The sequence below is a fragment of the Typopeltis vanoorti genome, chromosome 1, assembly GCF_054136105.1.
Source record: "Typopeltis vanoorti isolate ZY-2024b chromosome 1, IOZ_Tvanoo_1.0, whole genome shotgun sequence".
NCBI lineage: Eukaryota > Metazoa > Arthropoda > Arachnida > Uropygi > Thelyphonidae > Typopeltis > Typopeltis vanoorti.
This window is the reverse complement of record NC_143549.1, coordinates 178292854-178319764: the sequence shown is the minus strand read 5'-3', so window position 1 is coordinate 178319764 and position 26911 is coordinate 178292854. Positions and strand designations below refer to the sequence as shown.

Below are 26911 nucleotides of genomic sequence, written 5' to 3'. Positions count from 1 at the left end.
GTTACGGAATCTCTTTCGAGCTCTGTTTTTATCTCTGATTAAGTTCATGATGTCTTCAGGCAAACGATCTGGCTTGCGGGCAGATTTGTAGGAGGAAGCTATCTTTATAGCAGAATTAATTTGTTTTGTGAGATTTGTAACTGCAGTTTCTACTTCTTCTTTTGTGCGTATGTGAGGAACAGGTCCAATATGATCCTTGAGTGCGGCTGACAGTCTTTCCCATACAATGTAGGAGTGAGAAGGAGGACACAGGAATTCCTGATTTCCCAGCTGCAGCAGTATTGGATTGTGATCGGATGATAGTTCATCCATAGAAATGATACTGTACTGAAGTTTAATATCCTGCAGGATAGCTATATCCAGGATATCAGCAGTGCCGAACGTACTGAGATGAGTTGGTTCGGTGGGGCCTGCCACAACAGCGTTGCTTGATCCTAAGTAATTGAAAAGGATGCAACCATTCTTGTTTGTGGTTGAACAATTCCAGGCAGGGTGCTTGGAATTCAGATCCCCGGCAATAATGGTGGGCCCTCTGATGCCTAAGATGGCATTTAGATCAGAGTGAAGTAGAGATTTTTGGGGAGGGTTGTAAGCTGAGTAGATTTTCAGTTTGCCAGTGGAGCTGGTGACTACTTCCACTCCTGTGATCTCAAGGTTAGTGGTTGAAGGAATGCTCACAGAGTGGTGCTTAATGTAGTTTTTAATGAAGATGGCAGTGCCACCACCTCTGTAGAGTAGTCTGTCATTTCTGTATAGGTGATAGCCCCTTATTGTAGGGTTGTCTGAGGGTCTTAGATGAGTTTCGCTGATTAGAATAACATCTGGCTGATACCTAGATGTGAAGGCACGGAGTTCCAGGATTTTGTTTTTGAGGCCATTTGCGTTCCAAGCAACTATTTGAAGAGATGCTGGAATGAGTTTGTTACTATTCATTTATGAGAGCTGTGAGGATGACCTGTGTTTCACGAAGAAATCTTTTAGTGGAGGTTTCAGTAGGGTTTGATAGGCTAAAATTTTGTAGCATGTTTGCTAGTGAGGCCGTGATAATAGCTGTTAGGTTTTTAGGTGCTCTTGGTTGATTTTGTTCTGGAATTGGCCTAGTTGTACGGGTCACATCGGCATAACTTCTTGTTTGCTTTTGGTTGGAGGTCTCCGACTGTGGTCGATGAGTCTCCGGTTTTGATGTCTGGGCCGCTGGTGTTCTTGTACTGTAGGAGGAGGGCTGATTGATTTCCTCCATCCGTCTGTTCTTTGGGTGTTGAGTACATCCTTTGTAGTTCGCCGGATGAGGGCCACTGCAGTTGGCACATTTGGCCGAGGTGGTCCTTGGCTTAGTGCAGGTATTGGTTGGGTGGCTGTCTCCACATTTTAAACATCTATATTCTGCTCGGCATAGATTCTGGGCATGGCCAAACTTTTGGCACCTGTGGCACTGCCCAGAAGATGATCTTTTACGGAGTGGTTCCGGTGTGACGATGAGACCACAGACTGTTTTTAAGTTGTAGATATCCTTATATATTTTGTGAATCTCAACAAGGACTAATGGCATGGGAGTTTTGTCTGCTTTGTACATTCTGCTCACTTTGACTGGTGGCAGATCCTGAGAATTTAGGTCAGCAGCGATTTCTGCTGTGTCAATGTCTTCACAGACACCACGAAGGACTACTTTTAAATTTTTTTCTGAACTGAGCGCAAAGGTATGATACTGGATGCCTCTGTTGTCCAGTTCCTTGGTCAACCTTCTGTAGTCTTTCACTGTTGCTGGCTGAATCTTTATGCCTTCATCCATGTTTTTGGCCTTAATGAAGCCAATATGCAGATTGGACATTGTGGATCGTAAAGCTGCCCACTTTTGTTTTTCTCTAAGGATGACCGGAGGCACCTTTTCTTTGGGAGAGGTAGCGGCATCCGAACCCTGAGAATCTTGTTCCATTACAGTATTGTCATTGTGCGGTTCTTCTGTTGTTCTTCGCTTTTTGCGAGCATGCACTTCTACAAAGTCTGAAGGTGTAGAAGGCATCGACTCTAAATGATCTTCACCGACGACTTTGTGAGCACGCACTTCTGCAAAGTCTGAAGGAGTAGAGGGCATCGACTCTAAATGATCTTCAGCGACAGCGTCTGAGACACATTCAGGGGGAAACGTGTCATACAGTTTAACCTTTCCCGGCCAGTTATCACTCAGTAGCTTTCCCAGTCTGAGGAATTCCCTGTAGACTTCTTCGAATTGGGTCTCATTTAGAAGTTTTGTCATTTCAAGAAATAAAAATGTGTTGATACACAGATGGAGAAAGAGTAGAGGTCCCTCAGGTGCCCCGAGCAGGCAAAGACAATCCTGTGAACTTTTGAGGGTCCACTAGCAGATCCCGTAGACACTCTTAGGTGTCTACCAGCAATAAAATGTTACTCTATTATATATATCCCGTAGATCAAATCGATCTACCAGCAACGGTAGCAAATATTTCACCTTAAAAAACCTTAGAAAATGAAGAACACTTACCTCTGTATATATCATTTATCATTCAAAACTATCGCCACTAATTAACAACACAACGACTCAGCTGACTCTTTAATTTCATCATCAATAATACACTACACAAAACACTAACACACGGGCCGCCATTTTTTCTCCTCTGAAAAAACTGGAGATACCAGCCCGAAGCATTAGCAGGTCATCTCTACCTATAGAAGTTGCCAAATGGTGTGTCACCTTTTTAATAAATTACTCTGGATTTAGAGAAAGATGTTGAAAGTTTATTTTTCACTTGGTTAGAATATAATAAATTTAGTTTAATCCTTTATCCAAGTGTGAGCAAACAAAGTTTGCACCTGAAAGTATCTTCAGGACTGGGGTAAGGTAGTGCAACACCAGGACGACTCCTTGCAAAGGTGGAGCAAGCTACTAACACGGCTATCTCAGTATCTCCCATAATGCAAAACACGTCTCCTTGCGGATATGTCTGAGATATACTGAGATAGGAGTGTTAGTAGCTTGCTCCACCTTTGCAAGGAGTCGTCCTGGTGTTGCACTACCTTACCCCAGTCCTGAAGATACTTTCAGGTGCAAACTTTGTTTGCTCACACTTGGATAAAGGATTAAACTAAATTTATTATATTCTAACCAAGTGAAAATTAAACTTTCAACATCTTTCTCTAAATCCAGAGTAATTTATTAAAAAGGTGACAACCATTTGGCAACTCCTATAGGTAGAGATGAACTGCTAATGCTTCGGGCTGGTATCTCCACTTGGGCCTGTCTCCCACTGAAGAGACCTCAATAAAGGTCGAAACTAGTCTGGGTAGTGGCCCTCCCCTTAATGCATAACATTAGACATATCTGCAAGGAGATGTGTTTTGCATTATGGGAGATACTGAGATAGGAGTGTTAGTAGCTTGCTCCACCTTTGCAAGGAGTCGTCTCCTGGTGTTGCACTACCTTATCCCAGTCCTGAAGATACTTTCAGGTGCAAACTTTGTTTGCTCACACTTGGATAAAGGATTAAACTAAATTTATATTCTAACCAAGTAAAAATTAAACTTTCAACATCTTTCTCTAAATCCAGAGTAATTTATTAAAAAGGTAGCACACCATTTGGCAACTCCTATAGGTAGAGATGAACTGCTAATGCTTCCGGCTGGTATCTCCACTTGGGTCTGGCCCCCACTGAAGAGACCTCAATAAAGGTCGAAACTAGTCTGGGTAGTGGCCATCCCCTTAATGCATAACATTAGACATCTCTGCAAGGAGATGTGTTTTGCATTATGGGAGATACTGAAATAGGAGTGTTAGTAGCTTGCTCCCCCTTTGCAAGTAGTCAACCTGGTGTTGCACTACCTTACCCCAGTCCTGAAGATACTTTCAGGCACAAACTTTGTTTGCTCACACTTGGATAAAGGATTAAACTAAATTTATTATATTTATTATACAAGGGGATGATTATGAAGAGTTCAGGAGATAGCTTGCAGATATAGCATGGAATGAGGAGTTAGATGGGAAAAAAAACAATGCAGCTTGGGGGATTTTCGAAAATTATCTAATAGATGCAATGTCTAAATATATTCCAAAGGCAAGAAGGTTAAATAACGTAGGTGGATGAATAAAGAGATTAAGCATGAGATGCAGAGAAAAAGGGCATTATGGAGGTAGCATAGGAGAAGTGGAAATAACCAATTCCATGAGGACTACAAAGATCAGGCAAGGCAGGTTACTTGGTTGGTGAGGGTAGCTAAAGTGAGGTATGAACAGCAGTTAGCTAATGAAGCCAAAAAGAATCCTAATGAGTTCTTTCGATATGTAGCCAGAAAAGAATAATTATTGAAGGATGACATTGATTGGAGAAAATGGTATGACGACAGCAGTTGTGGAAGGTGTGGTGGAGATACTTAATGAGGCTCATAAAGGGCTATCGATCTTGTGAATGAGACTTCATGGAGAGATTGAGAGCAGTTGATGATGGGGAAGAGAGACTAACTGTAAGTGAGCAAGAGGTGTATTGGGAGTTGAGCAAACTAGATGTAAATAAGGCTGTGGGACTTGATAATATATCACCATGTATTCTGAAGGAATATGCCAGGGAGTTGACCCGGCCTTGACATATTTTTTTAATACGAGTCTTGCACTGGGTCAAGTTCCTGAGGAGTGGAAGGAGGGCAAGATTGTGCCACTTCATAAAGGAGGTGATAGAACTCAAGCATCAAACTGTAGGCCTATCTGTGTGTCAAGTGTTGTAGTTGTTGAAGAAGCTTGTGAGAATCAGGATCCAGAATTGGGTTGACAACAATGGTAATATCTTTGATGGACAGCATGGATTTGCTAAAGGGAGGTCATGTTTTAGTATCTACTTACTTATTACAATAAGGTGACTGCTTCCTTGGACAGAGAAGGATGTGCAGTAATTTACTTAGATTTTGCGAAGGCTTTTGATAGATTACCTCATGATAAGTTGATAGTCAATCTAGAGCGAATGGGGTTGGATATTAGATTGGTGCATTGGATTGGAGACTGGCTATCTGATAGGTATCAACAAGTTGTGTATGGGGAAGCGATATCCAGGAAAAGGAAAGTTACTAGTGGTGTGCCTCAAGGGCTTGTTTTAGGGCCATTGCTGTTCATCATCTTCATCATCATCAAATTGCTGCCATGTACCCTCAAGGGGGTGTACAGGATATGATAGTACTACATGAAAAATTTACATCATTACTAACTTCCTATCTACAATTTTTCTCCAAACCAGCCTGTTACTTGTCAAGACTCCAACATTATCAGATCTCATATTTCTATTGTCTAAGGCAGTGCTTCCCAAACTTCTGGATGTCAGGGCCCCCTTTGCAAAAATTAAAATATTTCACGGCCCCCCTCGAAAAAAAATCGTAATAGATTGATATATTATTGTAATATTTATTGTATTTATATTCAATACAAAACATACACAGCGAATATTGCAAAAATCAAATGCATGTATTACATTTTTTGCCTCTTACTGTTTGGTTCTAAAGACGATGCGGGCTGTTCTGGTAAAATACTGTCCTTTTTTTTTTTTTTTTTTTTTAGTCTGTTTCTGCTTCTTCTGATTGTTCGCGGGATTTTTTTATTTTTTTTATTTTTTACCAACCACTTATCCATCTCAGGATTAAATTTTTTAACGTAGAATAGATCAAATAATATCACCAATACTGGCACACCACAGACTGATAACATGAAATTAGTGAATATTACCTGAATAAGGAATTCCCCGGACCAGGAACATTTTTCACTTTTGTGACTTTTCTCCTTTTACGGTAATTAAGCCTAACGTGAAACAGACAGCAAAGGCAGTCTGTTTATTAAAACGTGCATATGATTGGTGCGGTATTAACAAAAGATCGCGCAACCGAAAGATAAAAGCATAGCTGACAATTGAGTTGAAATGCTAACTCTCTTCAACCGAATTCCATATGTGAAACTGCCATAACATTCATTATATATATATATATATACAGGGTGTTCGGGATAAATTTGACATATTTATAATTAATTATATTTTTCCGTAAGTTACATGTATTAACACACACTTCTCTTCATTTAAAAGTTTGGACCCTTCTTCATTCATATACAAGATGTCAGAAAGGATGGATAGCTGGAACCCACCTGAATCATGGAAGAGAATAACTTGTATCATGATGATTCGTGCCCGCCATCAAAATAAGGATATTACGACTGCTGCCCAATGCTCCCTGAATACAGTAAAAACAATCAGGCATGAACTAGAGACTTGCAATGGTGACTACGAGGATGTAGCAAGAAGAAAGATCCCTAGCAGACGATCTGATTGCGTTCGTACAGCAGAATTCCTCGCAAATCTGCAGGAACAGGTGTTGAAGAACCCTGGCATTGGAATTCGGGCTTTGTTCATGGAGTTGCTAACTGTAGTCAAGCCCTGGATAACAAGGGTAGCCAATGGTAGGCCGTATGTATGGCAGCAGGATTCGGCCCCTTGCCACACCTCTGGGAAAAGTCAAAAATGGTTGTCTGAAAATTTCTACGACTTCACCAGTCCAAATGTTTGGCCTCCAAACTCCCCAGACCTTAACCCCATGGATTATTTTGTATGGGGCGCAGTTGAAAAAGACACCAATCGCACTTCCAGTAATACAAAAGCCCAGTTAATGGATAAAATTAAAACAGTTTTTGCGGCCCTTCCCAGGGAGACTGTAGCATCAGCTTGTTCGAGGTTCCGAAGCAGAATTGAAGCTGTGATCGATGCTAATGGTGGTTATTTTGAGTAAATCTTGTTGATAGTATTGTAATTAACTCTGCCTGTAATGTTTTTTTGTCAATTCATTAAATTTAATAGATACAAAGAAGATTTTCTTTTTCCTTACGAAACTGTCAAATTTATCCCGAACACCCTGTATATATATATATATTACTTAGTTTTAACACTTTTACGAATTTTAACACGTTCGGTTGAATTTTATTGCTGCCTTGGGAAATCGAACTCACATACATCTAATTAATAACAATAGTTTTTAGTTAGATACTGTGTTTGCCCATGCAACATATGGTTTTGTTTCAGTCTATACAGCATAGTTTCTGTATAAGGGGACATGTGATTCATTAATTAGTGTGTTTTTATCCCAGTTGTCTCTAATTGCACTATTTATTGAGAAATATATTACACAGACTCCTCATACCTTATTCACTGGCATAATAAAAGTACTTATTTTTATTGCCTCTGCAGTATAGTGGCTCTTAGGGAGAGCGTGTTGTTTACCACTGCAAGCGAGTTACTATATCCCCACATGAACTTGTTTAAGCTTTTTTTCATGTGTGAAGTATATGCGAAACTTTTATTGGTAACAGAAAACTAGCTCGGATGAGAGTGATAATATAAAATGAGTTTTGATATGTATATAAAGTCAATATCAACAGTCCCTGATTACGAACGCATGATGAAAGGGATAGGAAGATTTGCAGCTTCCCTGGAGAGCATTCGAAGTAAATACAATTAACCACTGCTTTGAAATGAAACATGAATAAGCAATATTTACTAATATTCATTAAGCCGAAATACGCAGGAAGCAAAGTTTGTGAACCAACACCAATGTGTGAATTTTTCCATTAAAATATAAAAAATAACAAAAAAGAAATAATAAAAGTTAAATACGTTTCTTTTAAAATAAAAAAAATATACTTAGTCTTAAAACATTTTAAATTTGTTTTCATTATTTCATGGCCCCCCCTTAACAAAACCTACGGCCCCCAAGGGGGCCACGGCCCACAGTTTGGGAAGCGCTGGTCTAAGGCACTTTGTATCGTATCAAACCACCTATATCTTTGTCTTCCTCTGGGTCGTTTTCCTGCCAACGTGGCAGAGAACACTTGTTTGGCTAATCTTTCCTCACCCATTCTGTTTAAGTGATTATACCACCAGAGATTAGCTCTGCTAATGAATTCCTGGACGCTGACAATGTCAAATTCTTTCCTAATATCCTGATATTTAATATAATATTGCCATTGATGCCATCTGTTCATGCCTCTAATCTTTCTCAAGACCCTCATATCTGCAGTCTCTAGTCTTTGGTCAAGTGTTTTACTTCTGACTCAGCTCTGAGATCCATAAGTTAAAACTGGTATGAACATAGCTAATTTAGTGTTCTGACTTGTATATAGCTAATTTAGTGTTCTGACTAATTTCTCTCTTATTCCATATGAATTCATTCAATTTCCTTCCTACCATACCAGCTTTGTGGATTCTGTTGTCTATTTCCATATTTAATTTACCATCTTCACTAAAAATCGTGCCTAAGTAGCTGAAATGTTTACTTGTTCCACAGGTTCTCCGTTTGCAACACAGTTGACATTTCCAACGATTCTGCCTATTTTCAGTGTCTTTGTCTTTTTATTGCTGACCTTCGTACCATATCTATTACAACAGTTATTTGATTTAGTAGGGAATCTTGCAGACTTATAACGAATTTATTTAGAAGTATAACATCATCCGCATAAAGCAAAGTGCTGACATTAACATCTCCAATTTTGATATGAGGTTTAATACCACTTTCCTTCATAATGTGATTCATATAGATAATGTACATCCTTTTCTGACACCTGATTTAACATTAAACCATCTTCCTGTATTTCCTTCAATTCTAACTGCTGACTTACAACTCTAAGACTAAGTATTGCTTGATATAATGCCCCATTGATATCTTATAACTGTAGCGTATTGAATAGCCTCTCTTGGCACCTTGTCATATACCTTTTCCAGGTTGACCAAACTTAAATACAGATCTTTGTTATATTCCCATGATTTTTTAACTGTTTGTCGTAAAGTGAAGATCTGATTTGACAGCCTCTATTTGTCCTGAATCCAGCTTGTTCTTCACCAAGCTTTTCTTCCACAATTCTTTTCAACTGTTTCTCAAGTATACTTGCATGAATCTTACCAAGAACACTCAATAGGGAAATACGTCTGTAATTCTCACATTCAACTTTATTTTACGTTTTATATATGGGTACTATGAGAGCTCTACTCCAATCATCGTGAATTTGTCCCTCTGTCCAGGACTTCTGAACTATGCAGTGCAGCCACTGTAAGACTTTTATACCACCATACTTCAGCATGGTGGTATAAAAGGCACTGACCAAGAGATATTTATTATTATTATTGTTATTATTATTACCACCCAATATCCAATGGAGTCAAAGACTCTTCTGGGAGGACCTTTTATCATACACACAGCTCATCATATCGTGCTTTAAACACACTCAAATTCTCTGTAGACACCACACTTTCAGGCAAGGAATTCCAATCATTCACAACTCTTCATGAAAGAAACGTGTTTCTCACTCCCCCTACTCACACCTCTGGTTCTCCCCTGATCTCCCACCATTCTCTGTAGAACCTCTCCAGCATTGATCCTATAACGACCCCTTACCAATTTGTAGCTCTCTATCATATCTCCTTTTCTATTATATCTCTATCATATTTCCTTTTCCTGCTGAAGGCAGGAAAAGGAAAATTACTAGTGGTGTGCCTGAGGGTCCTGTTTTATGGGCATTGCTGTTTAACTTGTATATTAATGATATTGATGAAGATTTGGATCGAGATATTCAGTTGTTTGCAGATGATGCAAAGTTGGAACGAACCACAAAGAGTAGAAAAAATGTTGTGGCCTTACTAGACTTGAATAAATTGAATGATTGAGCACGATAATGGGGGTGTGATTTTAATGTTGCAAAATGTAAGGTTTTAAAATTTGGAAAACAAAGATGGAATGCAGAATTTATGCTTGGTGAGGATATATTGTTGGAGGTGGAGGAAATAAGAGATCTGCAGGTGATAGTGGATAAGGATCTGAAATTTAGGGGACACATACCCAAAATTGTGAAGACAACACAAGGCTTCTGGGAATGATGCAGAGGACACTGACTTGTAGAAGTAGGGAGATTCTTGTTCCATTGTATAAGGCTTTTATTAGGCCACACATGGACTATTGTGCCCAGATTTGGTCACCTTGTTTTCAGAAGGACGAAGAGATGTTGGAAAGGATCCAGAGACAACTGACTAAGGTTGTTTCTAACCTCTGGAATATTGAGTATGAAGAAAGATTGGGAAGGTTCAACTTGCAGAGTCCAATGGACAGGAATGAAGATGGGAGATATGATCGAGACTTACAAGTTGGTAAAGGGTTGTTATAGGATCAATACTGGAGAGGTTCTACAGAGAACAGTGGGAGATCAGGGGAGAGCCAGAGGTGTGAGTAGGGGAGTGAGAAGCAGTTTTTTTTTCATGCAGAGTTGTGAATGATTGGAATTCCTTGCCTGAGTGTGGTGTCTGCAGAGAATTTGAGTGTGTTTAAAGCACAGTATGATGAGCTGTGTGTGTGTATGTATGATAAAAGCTCCTCCCAGATGAGTCTTTGACTCCATTGGATATTGGGTGGTGGTAATAATAATAATAGTAATAAATATCTCTTGGTCAGTGCCTAAGCAACATTTATCTGTTTTCTGCTCTCCTCATTCCATGATATAGCTCCAACCTGTCTCCTAAACTTAACATGATGATTGACCTTGTAGATGCATATATATGCTTCCCTTATATGCTGGCCACCATCCTGGTGATCACCTCATAATCACCCTTGACATCTGGAAGGAAATTCAAGATCTCATTCATAATCATTTCCTCTGATGAAATGATATGAACTAAGATTATCATTCGTCGTATGCTCTCTTTTATGTACTAACTAAGATAGTAGTCTTCTCTCAAGAATTTAAGAGAATTCAAGAAATTGATTTTCCTAATTCCCAGAAGCTATCTCTTCATGCCAGTATATTTACCATAATTAAAATCACCTATAATAATCATACTTCCCTTGTTCACTAACCAAGTTACATATACATTTCTTCATCGCTATTATGCACATTCCTTGTCCTATATCAACATCTAGCTAAATCTCTTCCTATTAACTTCCACCTAAAGCCATCCACTGGCAGTTTTCCTCTTGCATTTCTACCTTGTGTATACACAATTCTTCTGCTATCATCTACAGTACAATAGTATTCCCTCCCCCCCTCTTGTATTTTCTATCCTTACAAAAAACATTGTACTTTTTTATTTCTATTCCCATTAGGATATCATCCTTATTCAACCCATGTTTCACTTATTTGGACAATTTTGGGGCAAATAAACTCAATCAGTGAAATAATTTCATCTCCTTTATTTCCAGTGCTGCTCCTGACTTTCCCAACACAGCAGTTCGCTTTTAGACCTATAACAGTCCTGCCTATGCCACCTGTTGACTGTGATTTCTCTCCAACTGCCCACGTCCAATCACCACTTACCTCATATATCTTCTCAGACTCAACTGCTTCTCTTATATCCCAGATCATCCCATTTTCATGCTGGCCCACACACCTCCACTGCTGCTTTCACCAACCACTCTCCTTCTATGTATCCTTGTCCAACCTGACTTCCCTTATTTCCCTATTGATCTTGCATTCCTGTTCTCTAATCTTTCAGTGCTACTTTCTCCGTTAATAACAACTAATATCCAGGATATCAGTCACCTTGCTCATCTTTCCTCCTAGAATAGACTGTGGACCTTCTCATTCACCACACTTTTCATACTAGAATTTCTCTATATAGCCACTTTTAGGTCATTTGCCACTGCTTGTTCTCTACTTTCCTTCATCCTATCCTTTTCTGCTCTTTCATTCTTATCAACCAAACATCTAATCTTACATCTCATTGTCATTCACAGTTTCTTTTGCTCTTGCAGTCACTTTTGTTCTGTTATTTGTTTTTTTTTTTTTGCTCCTGCAGTGCTGCTCACTTTTTTCTGTCCTTTTTTTTTTTTTTTTTTTTTTGCTCACTTTGGTTTCATCATTTGCAGTTTTGCTCACTTTGGTTTCATCATTTGCAGTTTTGCTCACTTTTCTGTCATTCTTATTCTCCTTCTTCTTCTTCTTATTATTATTATTGTCATCATCTGAGACTTCCAGGGAGTCAAGGACTCATTAGAGGCTATAAATCACCCAAACCAGCTGTCATACCTTCCCTTGAATTCATTCACACTAGATGCACTCACTACCACTAAAGGCAAACTGTTTCACTCACTCACTCACTCACTGCTCTGTGTGAGAAAAAAAACTAGCACTTACCCCTTGTTTAACTGCAGACAAACTTAATTTCCATGGATGCCCCACGTTCTCTTCCCGCCTTCTATATAATGGAAAATTTCAATAGACAATATCCTATAACACCCATTGAAAAGTTTATAAACCTTTCTCATATCACCCCTCTTTCTCCTGTTCACCAGAATCTGCAATCCACATACTCACAATCTGTCCTCATAATCTAAATCCCATAATCTGGATATAATCTTTGTAACTCCTCTTTGCTCCCTTTCTACAGCTTCTTTGTCCCCTTGGAACCCAAGAGACCAAATCTGTGCACAATAATTCAGGTGCGGTCTTATCAACGCCTTATAAAGAGGCAAAATCCTTATCCTTACATATCAAGGTTTGCTTCAACATCGTAATTATCTTCTGAGTTGTATTTACAATTTCTGCTATGTGACCTCATCATCATCAAATTCCTGCCATGTACCCTCAAGGGGTGTACAGGATATGATAGTACTACATGAAAAAATTACATCATTACTAACTTCCTATCTACAATTTTCCTCCAAATCAGTCTGTTACTTGTCAAGACTCCAACATTATCAGATCTTATATTTCTATCGTCTAAGGCACTTTGTACTGTTTCAATCCACCTATATCTTGGTCTTCCTCTGGGTTGTTTTGCTGCCAACCTGGCAGAGAACACTTGTTTTGCTAATCTTTCTTCGCCCATTCTGTTTAAGTGACCATACCACCTGAGATTAGCTCTGTTAACGCATTCCTGGATGTTGACAATGTCAAGTTCTTTCCTAATATCCTCGTTTTTAATATGATATTGTCATTGATGCCATCTGTTCATGCCTATAATCTTCCTCAGGACTCTCATATCTGCGGTCTCTAGTCTTTGGTCAAGTGTTTTACTTCTGACCCAGCTCTCAGATCCATAAGTTAAAACTGGTTTGAACACTGTCTTATCAACGTATACAGCTAATTTAGTGTTCCGACTAATTTCTCTCTTATTCCATATGCATTTATTCAATTGACTTCCCACCATACCAGCTTTGCTGATTCTGTTGTCTATTTCTATATTTAATTTACCATCTTCAGTAAAAATCGTGCCTAAGTAGCTGAAATGTTTTACTTGTTCCACAGGTTCTCCATTCACAACACAGTTGACATTTTCAATGATTCTGCCTATTTTCATTGTCTTTGTCTTTTTATTGCTGACCTTCGTACCATATCTATTACAACAGCTATTCAATTTAGTCAGAGAATCTTGCAGACTTGTAGCGGATTTATTTAGAAGTATAACATCATCCGCATAAAGCAAAGAGCTGACATTAACATCTCCAATTTTGAAATCATGTTTATACCACTTTCCTTCATAATGTGATCCATATAGATAATGAATAACAGAGGGGATAATGTACATCCTTGTCTCACACCAGATTTAACATTAAACCATCTTCCTGTACTTCCTTCAATTCTAACTGCTGACTTACAACTCAAATAAAGACTAAGTATTGCTTGATATAATGCCCCATTGACACCATATAACTGCAGCATATTGAATAACTTCTCTCTTGGCACCTTGTCATATGCCTTTTCCAAATCGACGAAACTTAAATACAGATCTCTGTTATATTCCCATGCTTTCTCGACTATTTGTCATAAAGTGAAGATCTGATCCTGACAGCCTCTATTTGGCCTGAATCCAGCTTGTTCTTCACCTAGCTTTTCTTCCACAATTCTTCTCAACCATTTCTCAAGTATACTTGCATAGATCTTGCCAGGAACACTCAGTAGGAAAATACCTCTGTAATTCTCACATTCAGTTTTATTTCCCTTTTTATATATGGGTACTATGAGAGCTCTACTCCAATCATCGGGAATTCGTCCCTCTGTCCAGGCTTTCTGAACTATGCAGTGCAGCCACTGTAAGACTCTTAAACCACCATACTTCAGCATTTCTGGTCGAATATCATCTACTCCTGCTGACTTTCCACATTTCAAGCCTTTGATGGCTTTTCCTACTTCAAGCATGGATATGTATTCCTGACTGCATGCCTGGTCAGTGTTTTTTACCAGTGTGCTGTCATCACTACTTGTTTCATTTAGCAGTTTTTCAAAGTAATTACTCCATACTTCAAGGATATCTTTTTCTACCATTTTCATGTCACCTTTATCATCTATAACTCCTTTTACAGCACTCTTTTCACCATTCCTAAGCTTCTTCAACAACCTCCAGAATATTTTGCCACCTTCTTGATATTTATTTTCTATATTCTTGCCAAAGTCCTCCCATGACTTTTGTTTAGCTAGTTTTACACAGTGTTTAGCATTTTTGCATTTGTCTCTGTATTCTCTAAGTGCACAAGCTGACTTATTTGACAGGAACTTTTGATATGCTTTCTTCTTTTCCTCCACTGCCTCTTTAACTTCCTGTGTCCACCAGGGAGTTCTGATTTTTTTATCCTTGCAGACAACCTCACCACATGCCTCTCTGGCAGAATCAATCCAAGTTTTCTTTAGAGTTTGCCACTGAATCTCCAAGGTTTGATTCCTGTTCTCAAACTCTTTCATTTTTCTTGAATAATGTTTGTATATTTTAGTCTACAGCTCACATCTGAGAGTTGCTCAACTTTTATTCGCTTTAAAACTTTCTTACATGTTATTCTTTTCAATATGAAATTCAGTTTTATCCTGCTCAAGACTAAATAGTGATCACTTCCAATTTCAAATCCTCTGTACACTCTGGTGCCTGTACAGGGAGAAAACATCACTATCAACAATAACATAGTCAATGAGACTTTTCTTATTCCTTGCCTCTTCTCTCCATGTGAATTTGTGCACATTTTTATGTTGGAACATGGTGTTAGTAATAACCAGTCCATGTCCTGAGCAGAAATCCAACAGATATTTGCCCTAATTATTAGCTTTGCTCTTTTCTCCAAATTTTCCCAAAATATTTTTGTATGTCTCACAATCATTTCTACTCTGCTATTTAGATCTCTAACAAGGACCAACTTTTCCTTTTTTATTGTGTCAGTTGCTTTTTCTAAAGCCTCAAAAATTTCCTCCACTTCTACCTTAGTAGAACCTTCTGTGGGATCACAGGCACAAATAAGTCTCATTGTTCAGTTCCCCATTCTCATATTTGCCCACATTACTATACTTGAGACTGACATTCATTCAAGAAGATTAGCCTCGTATTTTGTGTTGAATACTATGGCTACTCCTTCTTTTCCTTGATTGTCATTGCCTGAATATAACATTTTGTATTTATTGCTCAGAAAGATCTCACCAGTTTTGGTCTTTTTTGTTTCAGTCATCCCTATTATGTCTATCTGGTACTTATCTAATTCCTCAGCTAGCTCCATTTCTTTGCCATTCAGGCTTCTTACGTTGATAGTACCGATGTTTAATTCTGGTGATGTTGACTTGGACTTTGTTTTCAGATTTGTTCCAGTAGCTGACTTTTCGCTGTTCGCCCTGGTTCCCTGGCGAAAACAACGGGGGCCTTGTTTAACCTGGCGACGCCCCAGCCGGCATGAAATTTTGTCATGTTGTACCATCATTTTTTATTTTGGTTTAACCAATAAGAATACAATTTGGTCGGCTAAATCCCAAATTGCCAGCCCATTCTCATTCGTTCAGTATCAAATTAGATACCCAACAGGGTGCACCACGAGAAGGTGAGGATTGGACATTAGATCAGAAGCCCTGGTCGGTTCTCCGCATTCCTTTAAAGGCTATGTGGAGGTCTCCTCTCAGTTATACAGCTTTGACCCTTAAGCACCCCTTAAGCACCTTAAGCACCTTTCTGTTAACATATCATTCATAATTCTTGCTCATCACTGTCATACCTGAGCAACCCACTGACTATCTTTCCTATCACACTATTATCATTTATATCCTTCTCAACAACCTCCTGATATCGAATCTTACATCCTCTTGTTCCCAGTCAAATCATTTGTCCCTACTAAAACTCCATTGCTTGCTTAGTCCTCATAACCAGCACCTCAATCAGTCTTATCTCCAGGTAAACAAATCTTGTGCATGTTCTCATTTGCCATACCTCTAATAATCAAATCACCATACAACATCACTGATTGGTCTTTTATTACCATTTTCATATTATTATTATTATTATTATTATTACATAACACCTCCAGGAAGTCCAAAGACTCATTGATAGTGTACCTACTCTGCAGTTCTCTCCAATAACTACAACTACACCAACGGCATCTACTGCCCACCACCACTAGTATTTTCACAGACAATCACAAACATCCATGCCCACGGTGGGATTTGAACCTGCAGTCTTTTGGCCAACTTAGCCAGCTGTCAGAATGGGGAAGTGGACAGTGACTTATTTATGCCTATGGTCCACAGAAGGTTCTACTAAGCTAGACGAGGAGGAATGTTTAAATCTTTAGAGAAAGCACCTGACACAATGAAAAAGGAAATGGTCTTTGTTGGAGATCTAAATAGCAGAGTAGGAAATTATTAATATTATTATCAACATTTGACCTCCATGGAGTTAGAGACTCATCGTAGAAGGTACTCACTATTGCATACAGTGCTCATCCAACCGTGTCTTAAACTGATTCAGTGTGTCCACATCCACAACACACTTGGTGAATGCATTCCACTCACCCCACCCTCCATGCAAAGAATCTGCTTCTCACTCCTTTGCTCCCACTCTCCTTATACAGTTTACAGCAATGGCCTCTTGTTCTACTCCCCTCTCCCATTCTAGGAAAAATCTCTTCCATGTCTACCTGATAACAACCTCTGACCAGCTTATATATCTCAATAATATCCCCCCTCCTCCTATTCACAAGGCTCTGCAACTTACATTCTCTCAATCTGTCCTCGTACTCCACATTCCAAAGACCACTGACTACCTTTGTGAATCTTCTCTGTACCCTTTCTAACATATTCTCGTCACCATGAAAACCTGGCGATTAAATCTGTGCACAATAATCAATAATCAACCTGATCAAGGCCTTATATGATGGAATCATACATAATTTCTCTGTTTCTGCATATCAGGGTTCTCTGCATCATTGCCTGAATGATATTTATCTAAACTCAGATGTGCTATGTCTTCCATTCCACCTAAATATAAACCACTGTTGATATTTAACTGATTTAATGTTCCAGGAGATACTCCTGTCATTGTTACTCCATTATCAACGGTTAATGATGATTCTTGTTTAATCTGATGGCTTGTACTATATGCCATTTCCCATCATCCATCTTTGAGGTATTATATACAACAACTGCTTCCCTTGATCCTAAATTATGCTGCAGATGAAGAAACCTTCTTTAAAACCAATAGAAAAGAAATCACTTGAAGGGGTCATGGCTCTTTTTCCTGACCACAGGATGAGGCCACCAGGTGCAAAAGAACAGAACCTTAGTTTTACATCAACTTTGTTACCTCGAATTCTTTTTACATCATTTTGACATCATTTATTTTTGTTCTTGTTTCCCTTTCATACATATCTACAATTTTCTTAATTTCACTCCACATTTGCCTCATCTTCATCAACTCAGCTTTCAAATCTTGGACCATTTTTTCACTATAATTTACTCTTGCTATTTTATCGCCAGTTATACACACTTGTTTATTGTCAAACCTGTTTGCCACCTGACCATTAACAGCACTCCGTTTTTCAACATCATTATTGCTCACTTTATTGTTAATATCATTCTGTTTTTTAACATCATATAAATTATCACCCATTTTATTGTTAATCAAACTTTTTTCCGTACTATCATTTCCACACATTCTGTGAACATTCATGACGCCATGTTTCCTACTCGTATTTGGTCTATCAGAATATCACATTTCCCACATGCTCACTCTCATTCTTTTCTCTTATTCAGTCTCTCTTTATAAATATCTGCAACATCTTTCCATGCATACATATTACATTCATGGCACCATGCTATTTTTTAGAAATCCACACCGTCTTCTTTATTTGTCTTTCATGCAGACCTATGCAAAGATTTGCTTTTCATCACCATGTTGTATCAGTGTGCTAAGAAAAAACAATGAAATTATGATAATATCACCTAAGAAATTTATCCAAATACCACATTCTGCACTTGAATATCTCACAGTAATAGTTAATCTACAATTAGAGAATATCAGCACGCGCTCACACACACACACACACACACACACACACACACACACACACACACACACACACACACACACACACACACACACACACACTTGTTGATATCTTGTTACACCCCACAGCTTTACTGACATCTAGCTCAATTAACACTTTGTTCACCTCCAATTCTTTACTTATAATTCCTCTAGCATTTGCTTCCTTTCCAGTTATCACACAGAATCATTCACTCTAGCATTTGTGTAACATTGACAACATGTAAAATTTCTCACCCTGCTACCATAACCATCCAACAGTGTCATCCTTCAGTAGTAACTTTTAAAGCAAGTATGTTTTAACTGATAACGCTTCAAAAAAATAAAAATAAAATACTTAACATTGCTGCCTTCAGAATACTTCTCTTTCAATATGCTTTAATTATTAATCTCAGAGATCAATCTTTTTTTGAAAAAAAAAGCTAGTAGGAGAAGTACCCAAAATATTTGTATATCTTTCATCACTTTCACATTTTCTATTTTTCATTCTATGGTTATTTCAAGCCATTATCCAGGAGTTTTGCTGCAAATGGTAAGAACCTTGTTGTTGGTAATCATTAGTTTATTTTTGATGAGCATTAAGCATGAAAATGTAACATCAAAACAAGTAAAAATATACTTTAATTTGACATGTATTTTATGTACAAAAAAGCATATGCATAATTAATTTTATGAATCAGTTTTTGAAACAAGTCTTAAAGTATTTTCAGAATTTTTCTTCTTTCCAGCTTTTAGCATTCTGTATCTATTTCAGGAGAGGAGGTTTATTATTGAACAACATTATGGGAATTATTGGTGCTGCTTTGATGGGATCTAGTAAAATTTCTCGGAGCATTGAGTTGCTTGTAGTAGGACGACTTGTTATAGGATTTAACTGTGGTATGTGCTTTTTCAATTTCATTGTTAGTAAATGCATTATACAAGATGATTAAAAAGTCATGCAACTCCTAAAGTTGGCATTTTTATTCAATGAAGAAATGATTCAAACTATTTCCATATTTTAAACATTGCATATTTCCATTTTTCTTTTAACAGAAAACGTGCAATAAAACAACTCTCATACATCATAACGAGTGCAACAAAATATTAGGGTGTTTATTAAAAGGAGATGTCCTGTTAGACATTTTAATTAGAGTAGAATTACTATGCTATTAATAAAATTGAAATTAGAGTATTCTTTCTTAATATTTTGCTTTATAAGCAGCCCATAGCTTGCTTTACATGTAGCTTTGATATACTACAATCATCATCATAAATTTCCTGATATTTATCCCCAAGGGGTGTTCAGGTAAGATACGGATCGTTTGAAATATTATGTACTTCAAATTGTCTTGTTTGAAGTATTATGTATGCTAATCCAGAATTCAAGCACTGATCAGTGAAAAGAAATAAACTTCAATTAAATTCCTGGCAGGATTTAAACCTGCAATTCTCAATTTGGGAGATGAATGCCTTATCTACTAAGTCATAATGTAACCCATGTGAGAAATTTTATTATTAATATTATTCACATCAGACTTCCAAAGAATCAAGACTTCTTTGGAGAAGTCAGAAGATTTGCAGAAGATGAATATTCTCACACACAAATATCATTAAACCACACCTTTTAGAATTTTTGCACTCATCGCACTCTCAGACAATGCATTCTGCTCATCAACCACTATCCATGCAAGAACTTGTTCCTCACTCCTTTACTCACATCCTGCTTATAAGATTCCAGGAATGGCCTCTTATTCTACTTTGTCTTTCTTTTTTTCTCTCTCTCTCCTTTATGAAAAATGTCCTCCACTCTTTTTTTTTTAAAAAAAAAAAAGGAGTAAGAAAAACATAAGAAGTGGTTTACAGACAAGGAAAGAAGAATCCAATAATAATAGATCTGGACTTTCCAGCAGAGCATTATTATTATTATTATTATTATTATTATTATTACGGGTATCTCCATGGAGTCAGTAGACTCATCGCGGGAGACCCAAACTAGCAAAACAGTATCTGTCATATCTCTTCTTGAATTCATTTACAGACGAAGAGCTCACAACTAAGTCAGGCAATGAATTCCACTCGTTCACCACCCTCCAGGCAAAAAACCTTGTTCTGACACCTTTGTTAACCACACTCTTCTTTAATTTCCAGAGATGACCTCTTGTTCTTCCATCACTATCACATAGCTGAAACATTTCCCCTGCATCAATCCTATAAAAACCTTTCAGTAATTTAAATGTTTCTATCATATCCCCTCTTCTTTGCCTATCAACCAATCTCTGCAATCCACAAGCTCTCAATCTATCAATGTAGGGGGCATTTTTTATATCACTCACCAACTTGGTCACTCTTTTCTGAACCCTCTCCACAGCCTCCTCATCTCCAAGGAATCCAGGTGACCAGACCTGAGCACAGTAATCCAAATGTGGAAGTATCAATGCTTTATAAACGGGAATAATAACCTCTTTATCTCTGGATGTCAGTGTGTTCCTCAACAACCAAGTAATCCTATGTGCAATCTTGGACACCTTAGCAATGTGTCCTCTGAACTTCATCTCCCTATCTACCAATACCCCTAAGTCCCTAGCCTCATCAATCTCTTGGAGTACCTTTCCATCAATGTAGTACACAGCTGGTAATCGTTTAATCCCAAAATGCATGACTTTACGCTTTTCCACATTGAACTGACATCCATTATCTTTTGCCCATTTTACCAGCTTATTTAAATCATCCTGCAAACTTTCAACATCAGCTTGATTTTTTATTGCACTACCCAACTTTGCATCATCGGCAAACAACTGAATATCTCCCTTTAAGCCATTTCCTATATCATTTATATACAAATTAAACAACTTCGCATGGTTTTTGTTTAAATAATTTTCAATTACCATTACATACCAAGACCCCCCCCCCCATTATTATATCTAACTTATAGAAAATAAGTATGGTTGGGAAGAAACACATGCTTTATGGTGCTGTGTCAAAGATTTCAATGTTTGGGTGAGATAGAGTCATTTTATAAGTCCTGTGAAGTTTTCTCATTTGAATGTTTGTCTATTATGGACATCTGTGAGTTAGTAATCTCAGTATTTGCTGAATGTGTTGGCATTGTTTAGGGTTATATAATTTTGCATACTGGTTGTCTTACTTTGGAGACTTCCCATGGGGAAGTTCAAAACTGATAGTTATGGACTTTTAAATGTTTCATTTAAATTTTGAGATATGTTACAAGATTTTAGGTATTTTTGATAGGATATCTCATAGTCCAAGTAGTATCCATTAATTCCTGGGGGAAATTTCTTCATACAGAGCTGGTTTAAACAGCATTGTATCCATTCTGCACTTTGATTTCTGAGATAATATTGTTGGTGTTAGTGGTTTTTGTTGTGGGTTATTAGGCCTTTTCACAGTACAGTTCATATGATCACTATCTCAGTGATGTAGCTAGAGCTGTTGCCACCCGGGGCGGTCCCTGAGTTTGCCGCCCCTCTCAATACACACCAAAAATGCTACAAAAAGTCAAACGACGTACAGGGAAATAAATTAAAACACTCTGTTTATTTTTGAAGTAAAACTTTAATTTCAACATTCTAAAATGTTTTTTTTTTTTGCTTTTCTGTTAGCAAAATCGTCGATGACATTGGCAGTTATTCCATAGTAATGTACATAATTCTTAATCATATTTGTAAATTTATTTATTTATATTTCTTCTAAAGACCTTTCCATGTACCCCTGGGAAGTCAGCACGCGACACTTTAGGTCTAAATAAGTAAAACTCGCTGAAAAAATAAGTAATAAATAAAGCAGATACAAATAATACCTTTATAGGTTTTTCATCCCATAAACTCAAGAAAATCAACCATAAAACACAATATTTGAGGCAATAATATGGGATCATGAGATGACAGTAGCTGTCTATTATACTCTCTTCCCCAGATGTCATTTAAAAATCAGTGATGTCTTGGGTCAGCTATCTCTGATTGGCTAAGAGTAGGAAATGGCTGATCTCAATTTCCAGAAGTTATTTAGAACTAAAACGCCTGAACTCCATTTTGAGAATAAAAGGCATTAGTAGATTTTTTCTTTAGAAATGAAAAATATGAAATCTAAATTTTCAATAATAAAAGAAGAGATTAATGAGACAAATGAAGCTGTTTGTGTTGGGAAAAAGTTAGTTTGGTGAAATCTGGTTCTATACTTATTATTTCTAGCCATAAATGAGATCTCCATGTCAATAAGATGGTTTTGCTGTTTTTAATTTTTTCTGAGGTCTACAAGTGCAGAAAACCCCAACTTCATGCATATAACCTGTACATCCATCATGAGTTGTGATACAAACACAATTAAACCTATATAGATGCACATATGTGGGGCGAAACAATCGCTGAGGGATGTTACAATTCAAGATTTGAATAATTCCAAAATTTAGCATAGAGTTCTAACCATGTGTTTGAACTATTTGAATTTAAAATTTTAATGCAAACAGTTCAAAACACATGGTCACGTGCAATCATGAGGTCAACAAATATGGTCTTGACAGAGGTCATTCAATACATGCCCAGAGACACATTTTGTTTAAAACTTCCTTTAGATTTTTTAATTATTGAAAAATTAATTATATAGACCTGCAGTTATTTTGGCAATATGGTGACAAAAATATAGAAATAAAAAAGAGATAATCAACATTTTTAAAAAAGTGTCTCATATTTCTTCTAAAGACCTTTCCATGTACCCCTGGGAAGTCAGCATGCCACACTTTAGGTCTAAATAAGTAAAACTCACTGAAAAAGTAAGTAATAAATAAAGCAGATACAAATAATACCTTTACAGACAAATTAAAAGATAGTGCAGTGGCATAGCTAGGGGGGTGACACTTTGAATTTTTGCAGTTAATTCTAAAATACAGTCTCGAGAACTCAGTTCCAAATATTGTAATACTACTGCGAATTTTCCTCACAATTGCTGTAAGTGTTGCTAGTTGTGAGAGGAGTTTTCCTAAATAAAATTTGATTAAGAATTACTTTTTTTTAAGGTTACATGGTGATCAGCACTCATATTTGTAAATTTAGGGACACAAAAACACACGTGTTGAACAGATTATTTTATTAATTACTAATAAAATAAAACTTGACGTTTCAACCCCTATATCGAGGTCATCATCGGAAGAATACAACTGTATAAGGAACCAAGCTACATGCTCATGCCCTGTATACCAGTAAACTAAATCTACGTAGTTAATAAATCCTTTTTTCCTAGCCTGACCTCTAGTGATAAAAAAAAAAAAAATAAATAAATAAATAAATAAAATATATATATATGTATAAATAAATACAACTACAATAAACTGCTAAAGTCCTCATGTATTAATATTCTTCTGGATAGTTCTGATTGTTATAAAATGATTTCTTTCAGTTGCTGTTTAATGTTACAAACACTTCACCAGGTTGTCTTCTTGTAATGGGATTTTTCTAAGGCTAGTTTAGGTTGTTATACAGGTTGTAGATGGGTCCTTCACATTCTTGAAATGGTTAGGCCATCATTTTTGTTGAGATTTGGGTTGTGTTTGAGCATTTCAAATGACTCTTTAATTTTTCTCTCAAACCAGGTTTTGGTGCGGTGTAGGCACTTGGTATTTTTCCAGTCAATTCTGTGGTATGTTTGGAGTGCGTGATCAGAAAGGCCGGTTTTACCAAAATGGAGGTATTTAATGTGTCGTTTGTGTTCTCTTTATATCTGATTGGGATAGTTCACCCTGTTTTCCCTATGTATGGTATGTTACATGTGCATTGTATATGTATGGTATGTTACATGTGCATTGTATTTTGTATACCCCTGGGTGTGCTAGGTGTGGAAGAGGATCTTTAGAAGAACTGAGTAGGTGTCTTAACTTATTTGGGGGTTTAAAGGTGGTTTTAATGTTGTATTTGCAAAGTGTTCTGTCTATTTTTTCAGAAATGCCTCTAACATAAGGAATGGCAATAGCATTCTTGAAATCTTTTTTGTTCTTACTGGTATCTTTATGGAGGATCTTGTGAATAGTTTTGTACTGTATCCATTTTTGATAAAATGGATACAGTTTATCCCCCTTCCTACATAAAAAAAAATACACAACATTTCATTAATAAAATTAAAAACATTACACTCAATGACCAAGATTTATTAATCAGCTTTGACATACCTTCCCTTTTCACCAATGTCCCAATCAATGACATGATCTTGCTCCTACAGAACATATTTCCACATGACATCACGGCCCTCTTGCTCACGTACTCCGCTCGTGTGGCAAAACAATATTTACCTTCAAAAAGAAGGTACAGCCATGGGCTCACCACTTTCTTCTCCAATAGCTAACTTTTATATGGAAGACTTTGAGCAACGTGCTCTAGAGACAGCATGTCTAAAGCCCAAAATTTGGCTCAGATACGTCGACGATATTTTTGCCATTTGGCCCCACGGCCGCGAAGTTCTAAATACATTCCTTAGCCACCTAAACAAACAACACAAACGTATCCAATTCACCATTGAAATGGAAAAAAACAACTCTCTTCCTTTCCTAGACACACGTCTTCTCTCTGGCTGTCTCTCCTTCTCAGTTTACCGCAAACCTACACACACAGGCCAATACATACACAAAAATTCTTACTACCACCCAACACAAAAACTAGGTGTCATAAGCACCCTTAAACACAGAGCCCTAACTATTTGTTCTAATGAATAGGCTCTAAACCAGGAATACAAGATCATCAACCAAACATTTATCAAAAATGGATATAGTAAAAAAACTATTCACAAGATCCTCCATAAAGATACCAGTAAGAACAAAAAAGATTTCAAGAATGCTATTGCCATTCCTTATGTTAGAGGCATTTCTGAAAAAATAGACAGAACACTTCGCAAATACAACATTAAACTCATTGAACTCACTGACCGTTCTCACTCTCACCACTCTATCAGGCAATGCATTCCACGGTTCAACCACCCTCCATGCAAAGAAACCACTCCTCACCTTCTTTCTCACAGTTTCCTTTCGTAACTTCCAGCAATGGCCTCTTGTCATCACTCCTTTCTGCTGTTCAATCAAGTGAAAGAACTCCCCAGTGTCAACCCTGTAACCACCTCTCAACAAAAAAAATTACTCTTTCTAATCTTCTCCACATAAACTCTCTTGTTTCTTTTTTCCTCACCTGTGTGTGTTCCCTTTTCTTCTAAGAACATTTTCCATCTCATCCTTTCTCCAATAGTAATCTTCACTTTCTTATGTAATTATAATATATGTTTATATGTGGACTAGCTTCAAGGGTAAGCTAATTACTTTTATATGCCAACCTATAAAGCAAGTTTAAGGCTTTCAAACAGGTCATTTCATTTTATAGTTTCAATACTATCATAATAAAATTGATATCAGTGAAGGCAATGAAAACAAAAAAAATTATTTCAATTTAGAATTTTGTGATGAATAAAATTGTAGTTTATTTTTTATTTATAATTTTTAATAAGACATACGCAGATCTCAAATGAGTTGCATGATTTTTCAATCACTCTATGTATACTGTGTTCAGTCACTCTATGTATACTGTATACTGTAGGTACTGGGCAGAAAAGTGGAAATATTTTGCATCCAGATTTTATACTATACATACAATATCTTAAGCCTAGAAATACATGACTTGCCTGAAAAATATGCATATCTCTTCTTACTAGTCCTCTCATTGACTGCAAAAGTAGATTTTGGTAGTTTCATTCAGATAGGTTCCCACGATGAGTCTTTTGACTCCATGGAGGCCTGAATAATAATAATAATAGGTTGTAATTTTTGTGCATGCTCAGGAATCTTCCACCAATAGTTACAATCTATGTGAACTGCACATTTCATTGACAATATCTGCAACCTTTCAGAAATTGCTTACCTGTCAAGAGGAACTGTTCACATTACCTTAGAAAAGAGTGACATCACCATCGCAGTGGGCAGAAGTGCATATTCAACAAGCATGATACCCTTGTGATATATATATGACCCAACACCCTCGTGAATGATATTGCATTAGTTTCTGTTTTTCTTACCAGCACACCAGTTCTACTGAACAACTTGTTCATTTTGAACTTTTGTAGCACCTTTTTCATATGTGTGTGTGTGTGTGGGTGTGTGCATATGATGTAATAAAGTCCATTTTTATAGGGAAATAACAGAATTAAATGAAAGTTTTAATGATCGCTAATCATATTACCAATTAAAATATATTAATAATTTAACATAATTTATTAGTATCATATTATTATTATGTACAGATTATATTCCATGCAGATGATGACACATCTCTACTTACCATGGTAAGCTGTCATTTAAATTTGTAGTGTTTCTTGAAGAAATTTTTTGAACATTTACAGATGTTTACAAAAATAACTTTATTAAGTTTATTTCTACATATTCCTACATTCCAGTCTCCCTGTTGAAACATGTACAATGCAATACAATAGTAAATATGCTGCATTAACATATCATAATAGTAAGTTTGAGTAGAAAACTGCCATTGTCAGCTAGCAAGGATGCTGTGACCTGTAGTGACCAAGAAAACAAACAAAAAATCACAAACTTAAAACTGTTCTTGAAAGAGTACCTAGAATCCTGATAGCATAAA

General features: G+C 37.0%; 1 protein-coding gene across 3 annotated transcripts in view; it reads left to right on the top strand.

The window, feature by feature from the left end:
• LOC150110672 (glucose transporter type 1-like) overlaps positions 1 to 26911 on the top strand; it is a 1175276-nt gene that overhangs the window by 553829 nt on the left and 594536 nt on the right. For all 3 annotated transcript variants that reach the window (XM_090395569.1, XM_090395562.1, XM_090395554.1), the window contains exon 7: positions 19051 to 19175. In XM_090395569.1, the coding sequence (XP_090251695.1) occupies positions 19051 to 19175 (125 nt within the window). The remainder of the gene's footprint in view (positions 1 to 19050; positions 19176 to 26911) is intronic.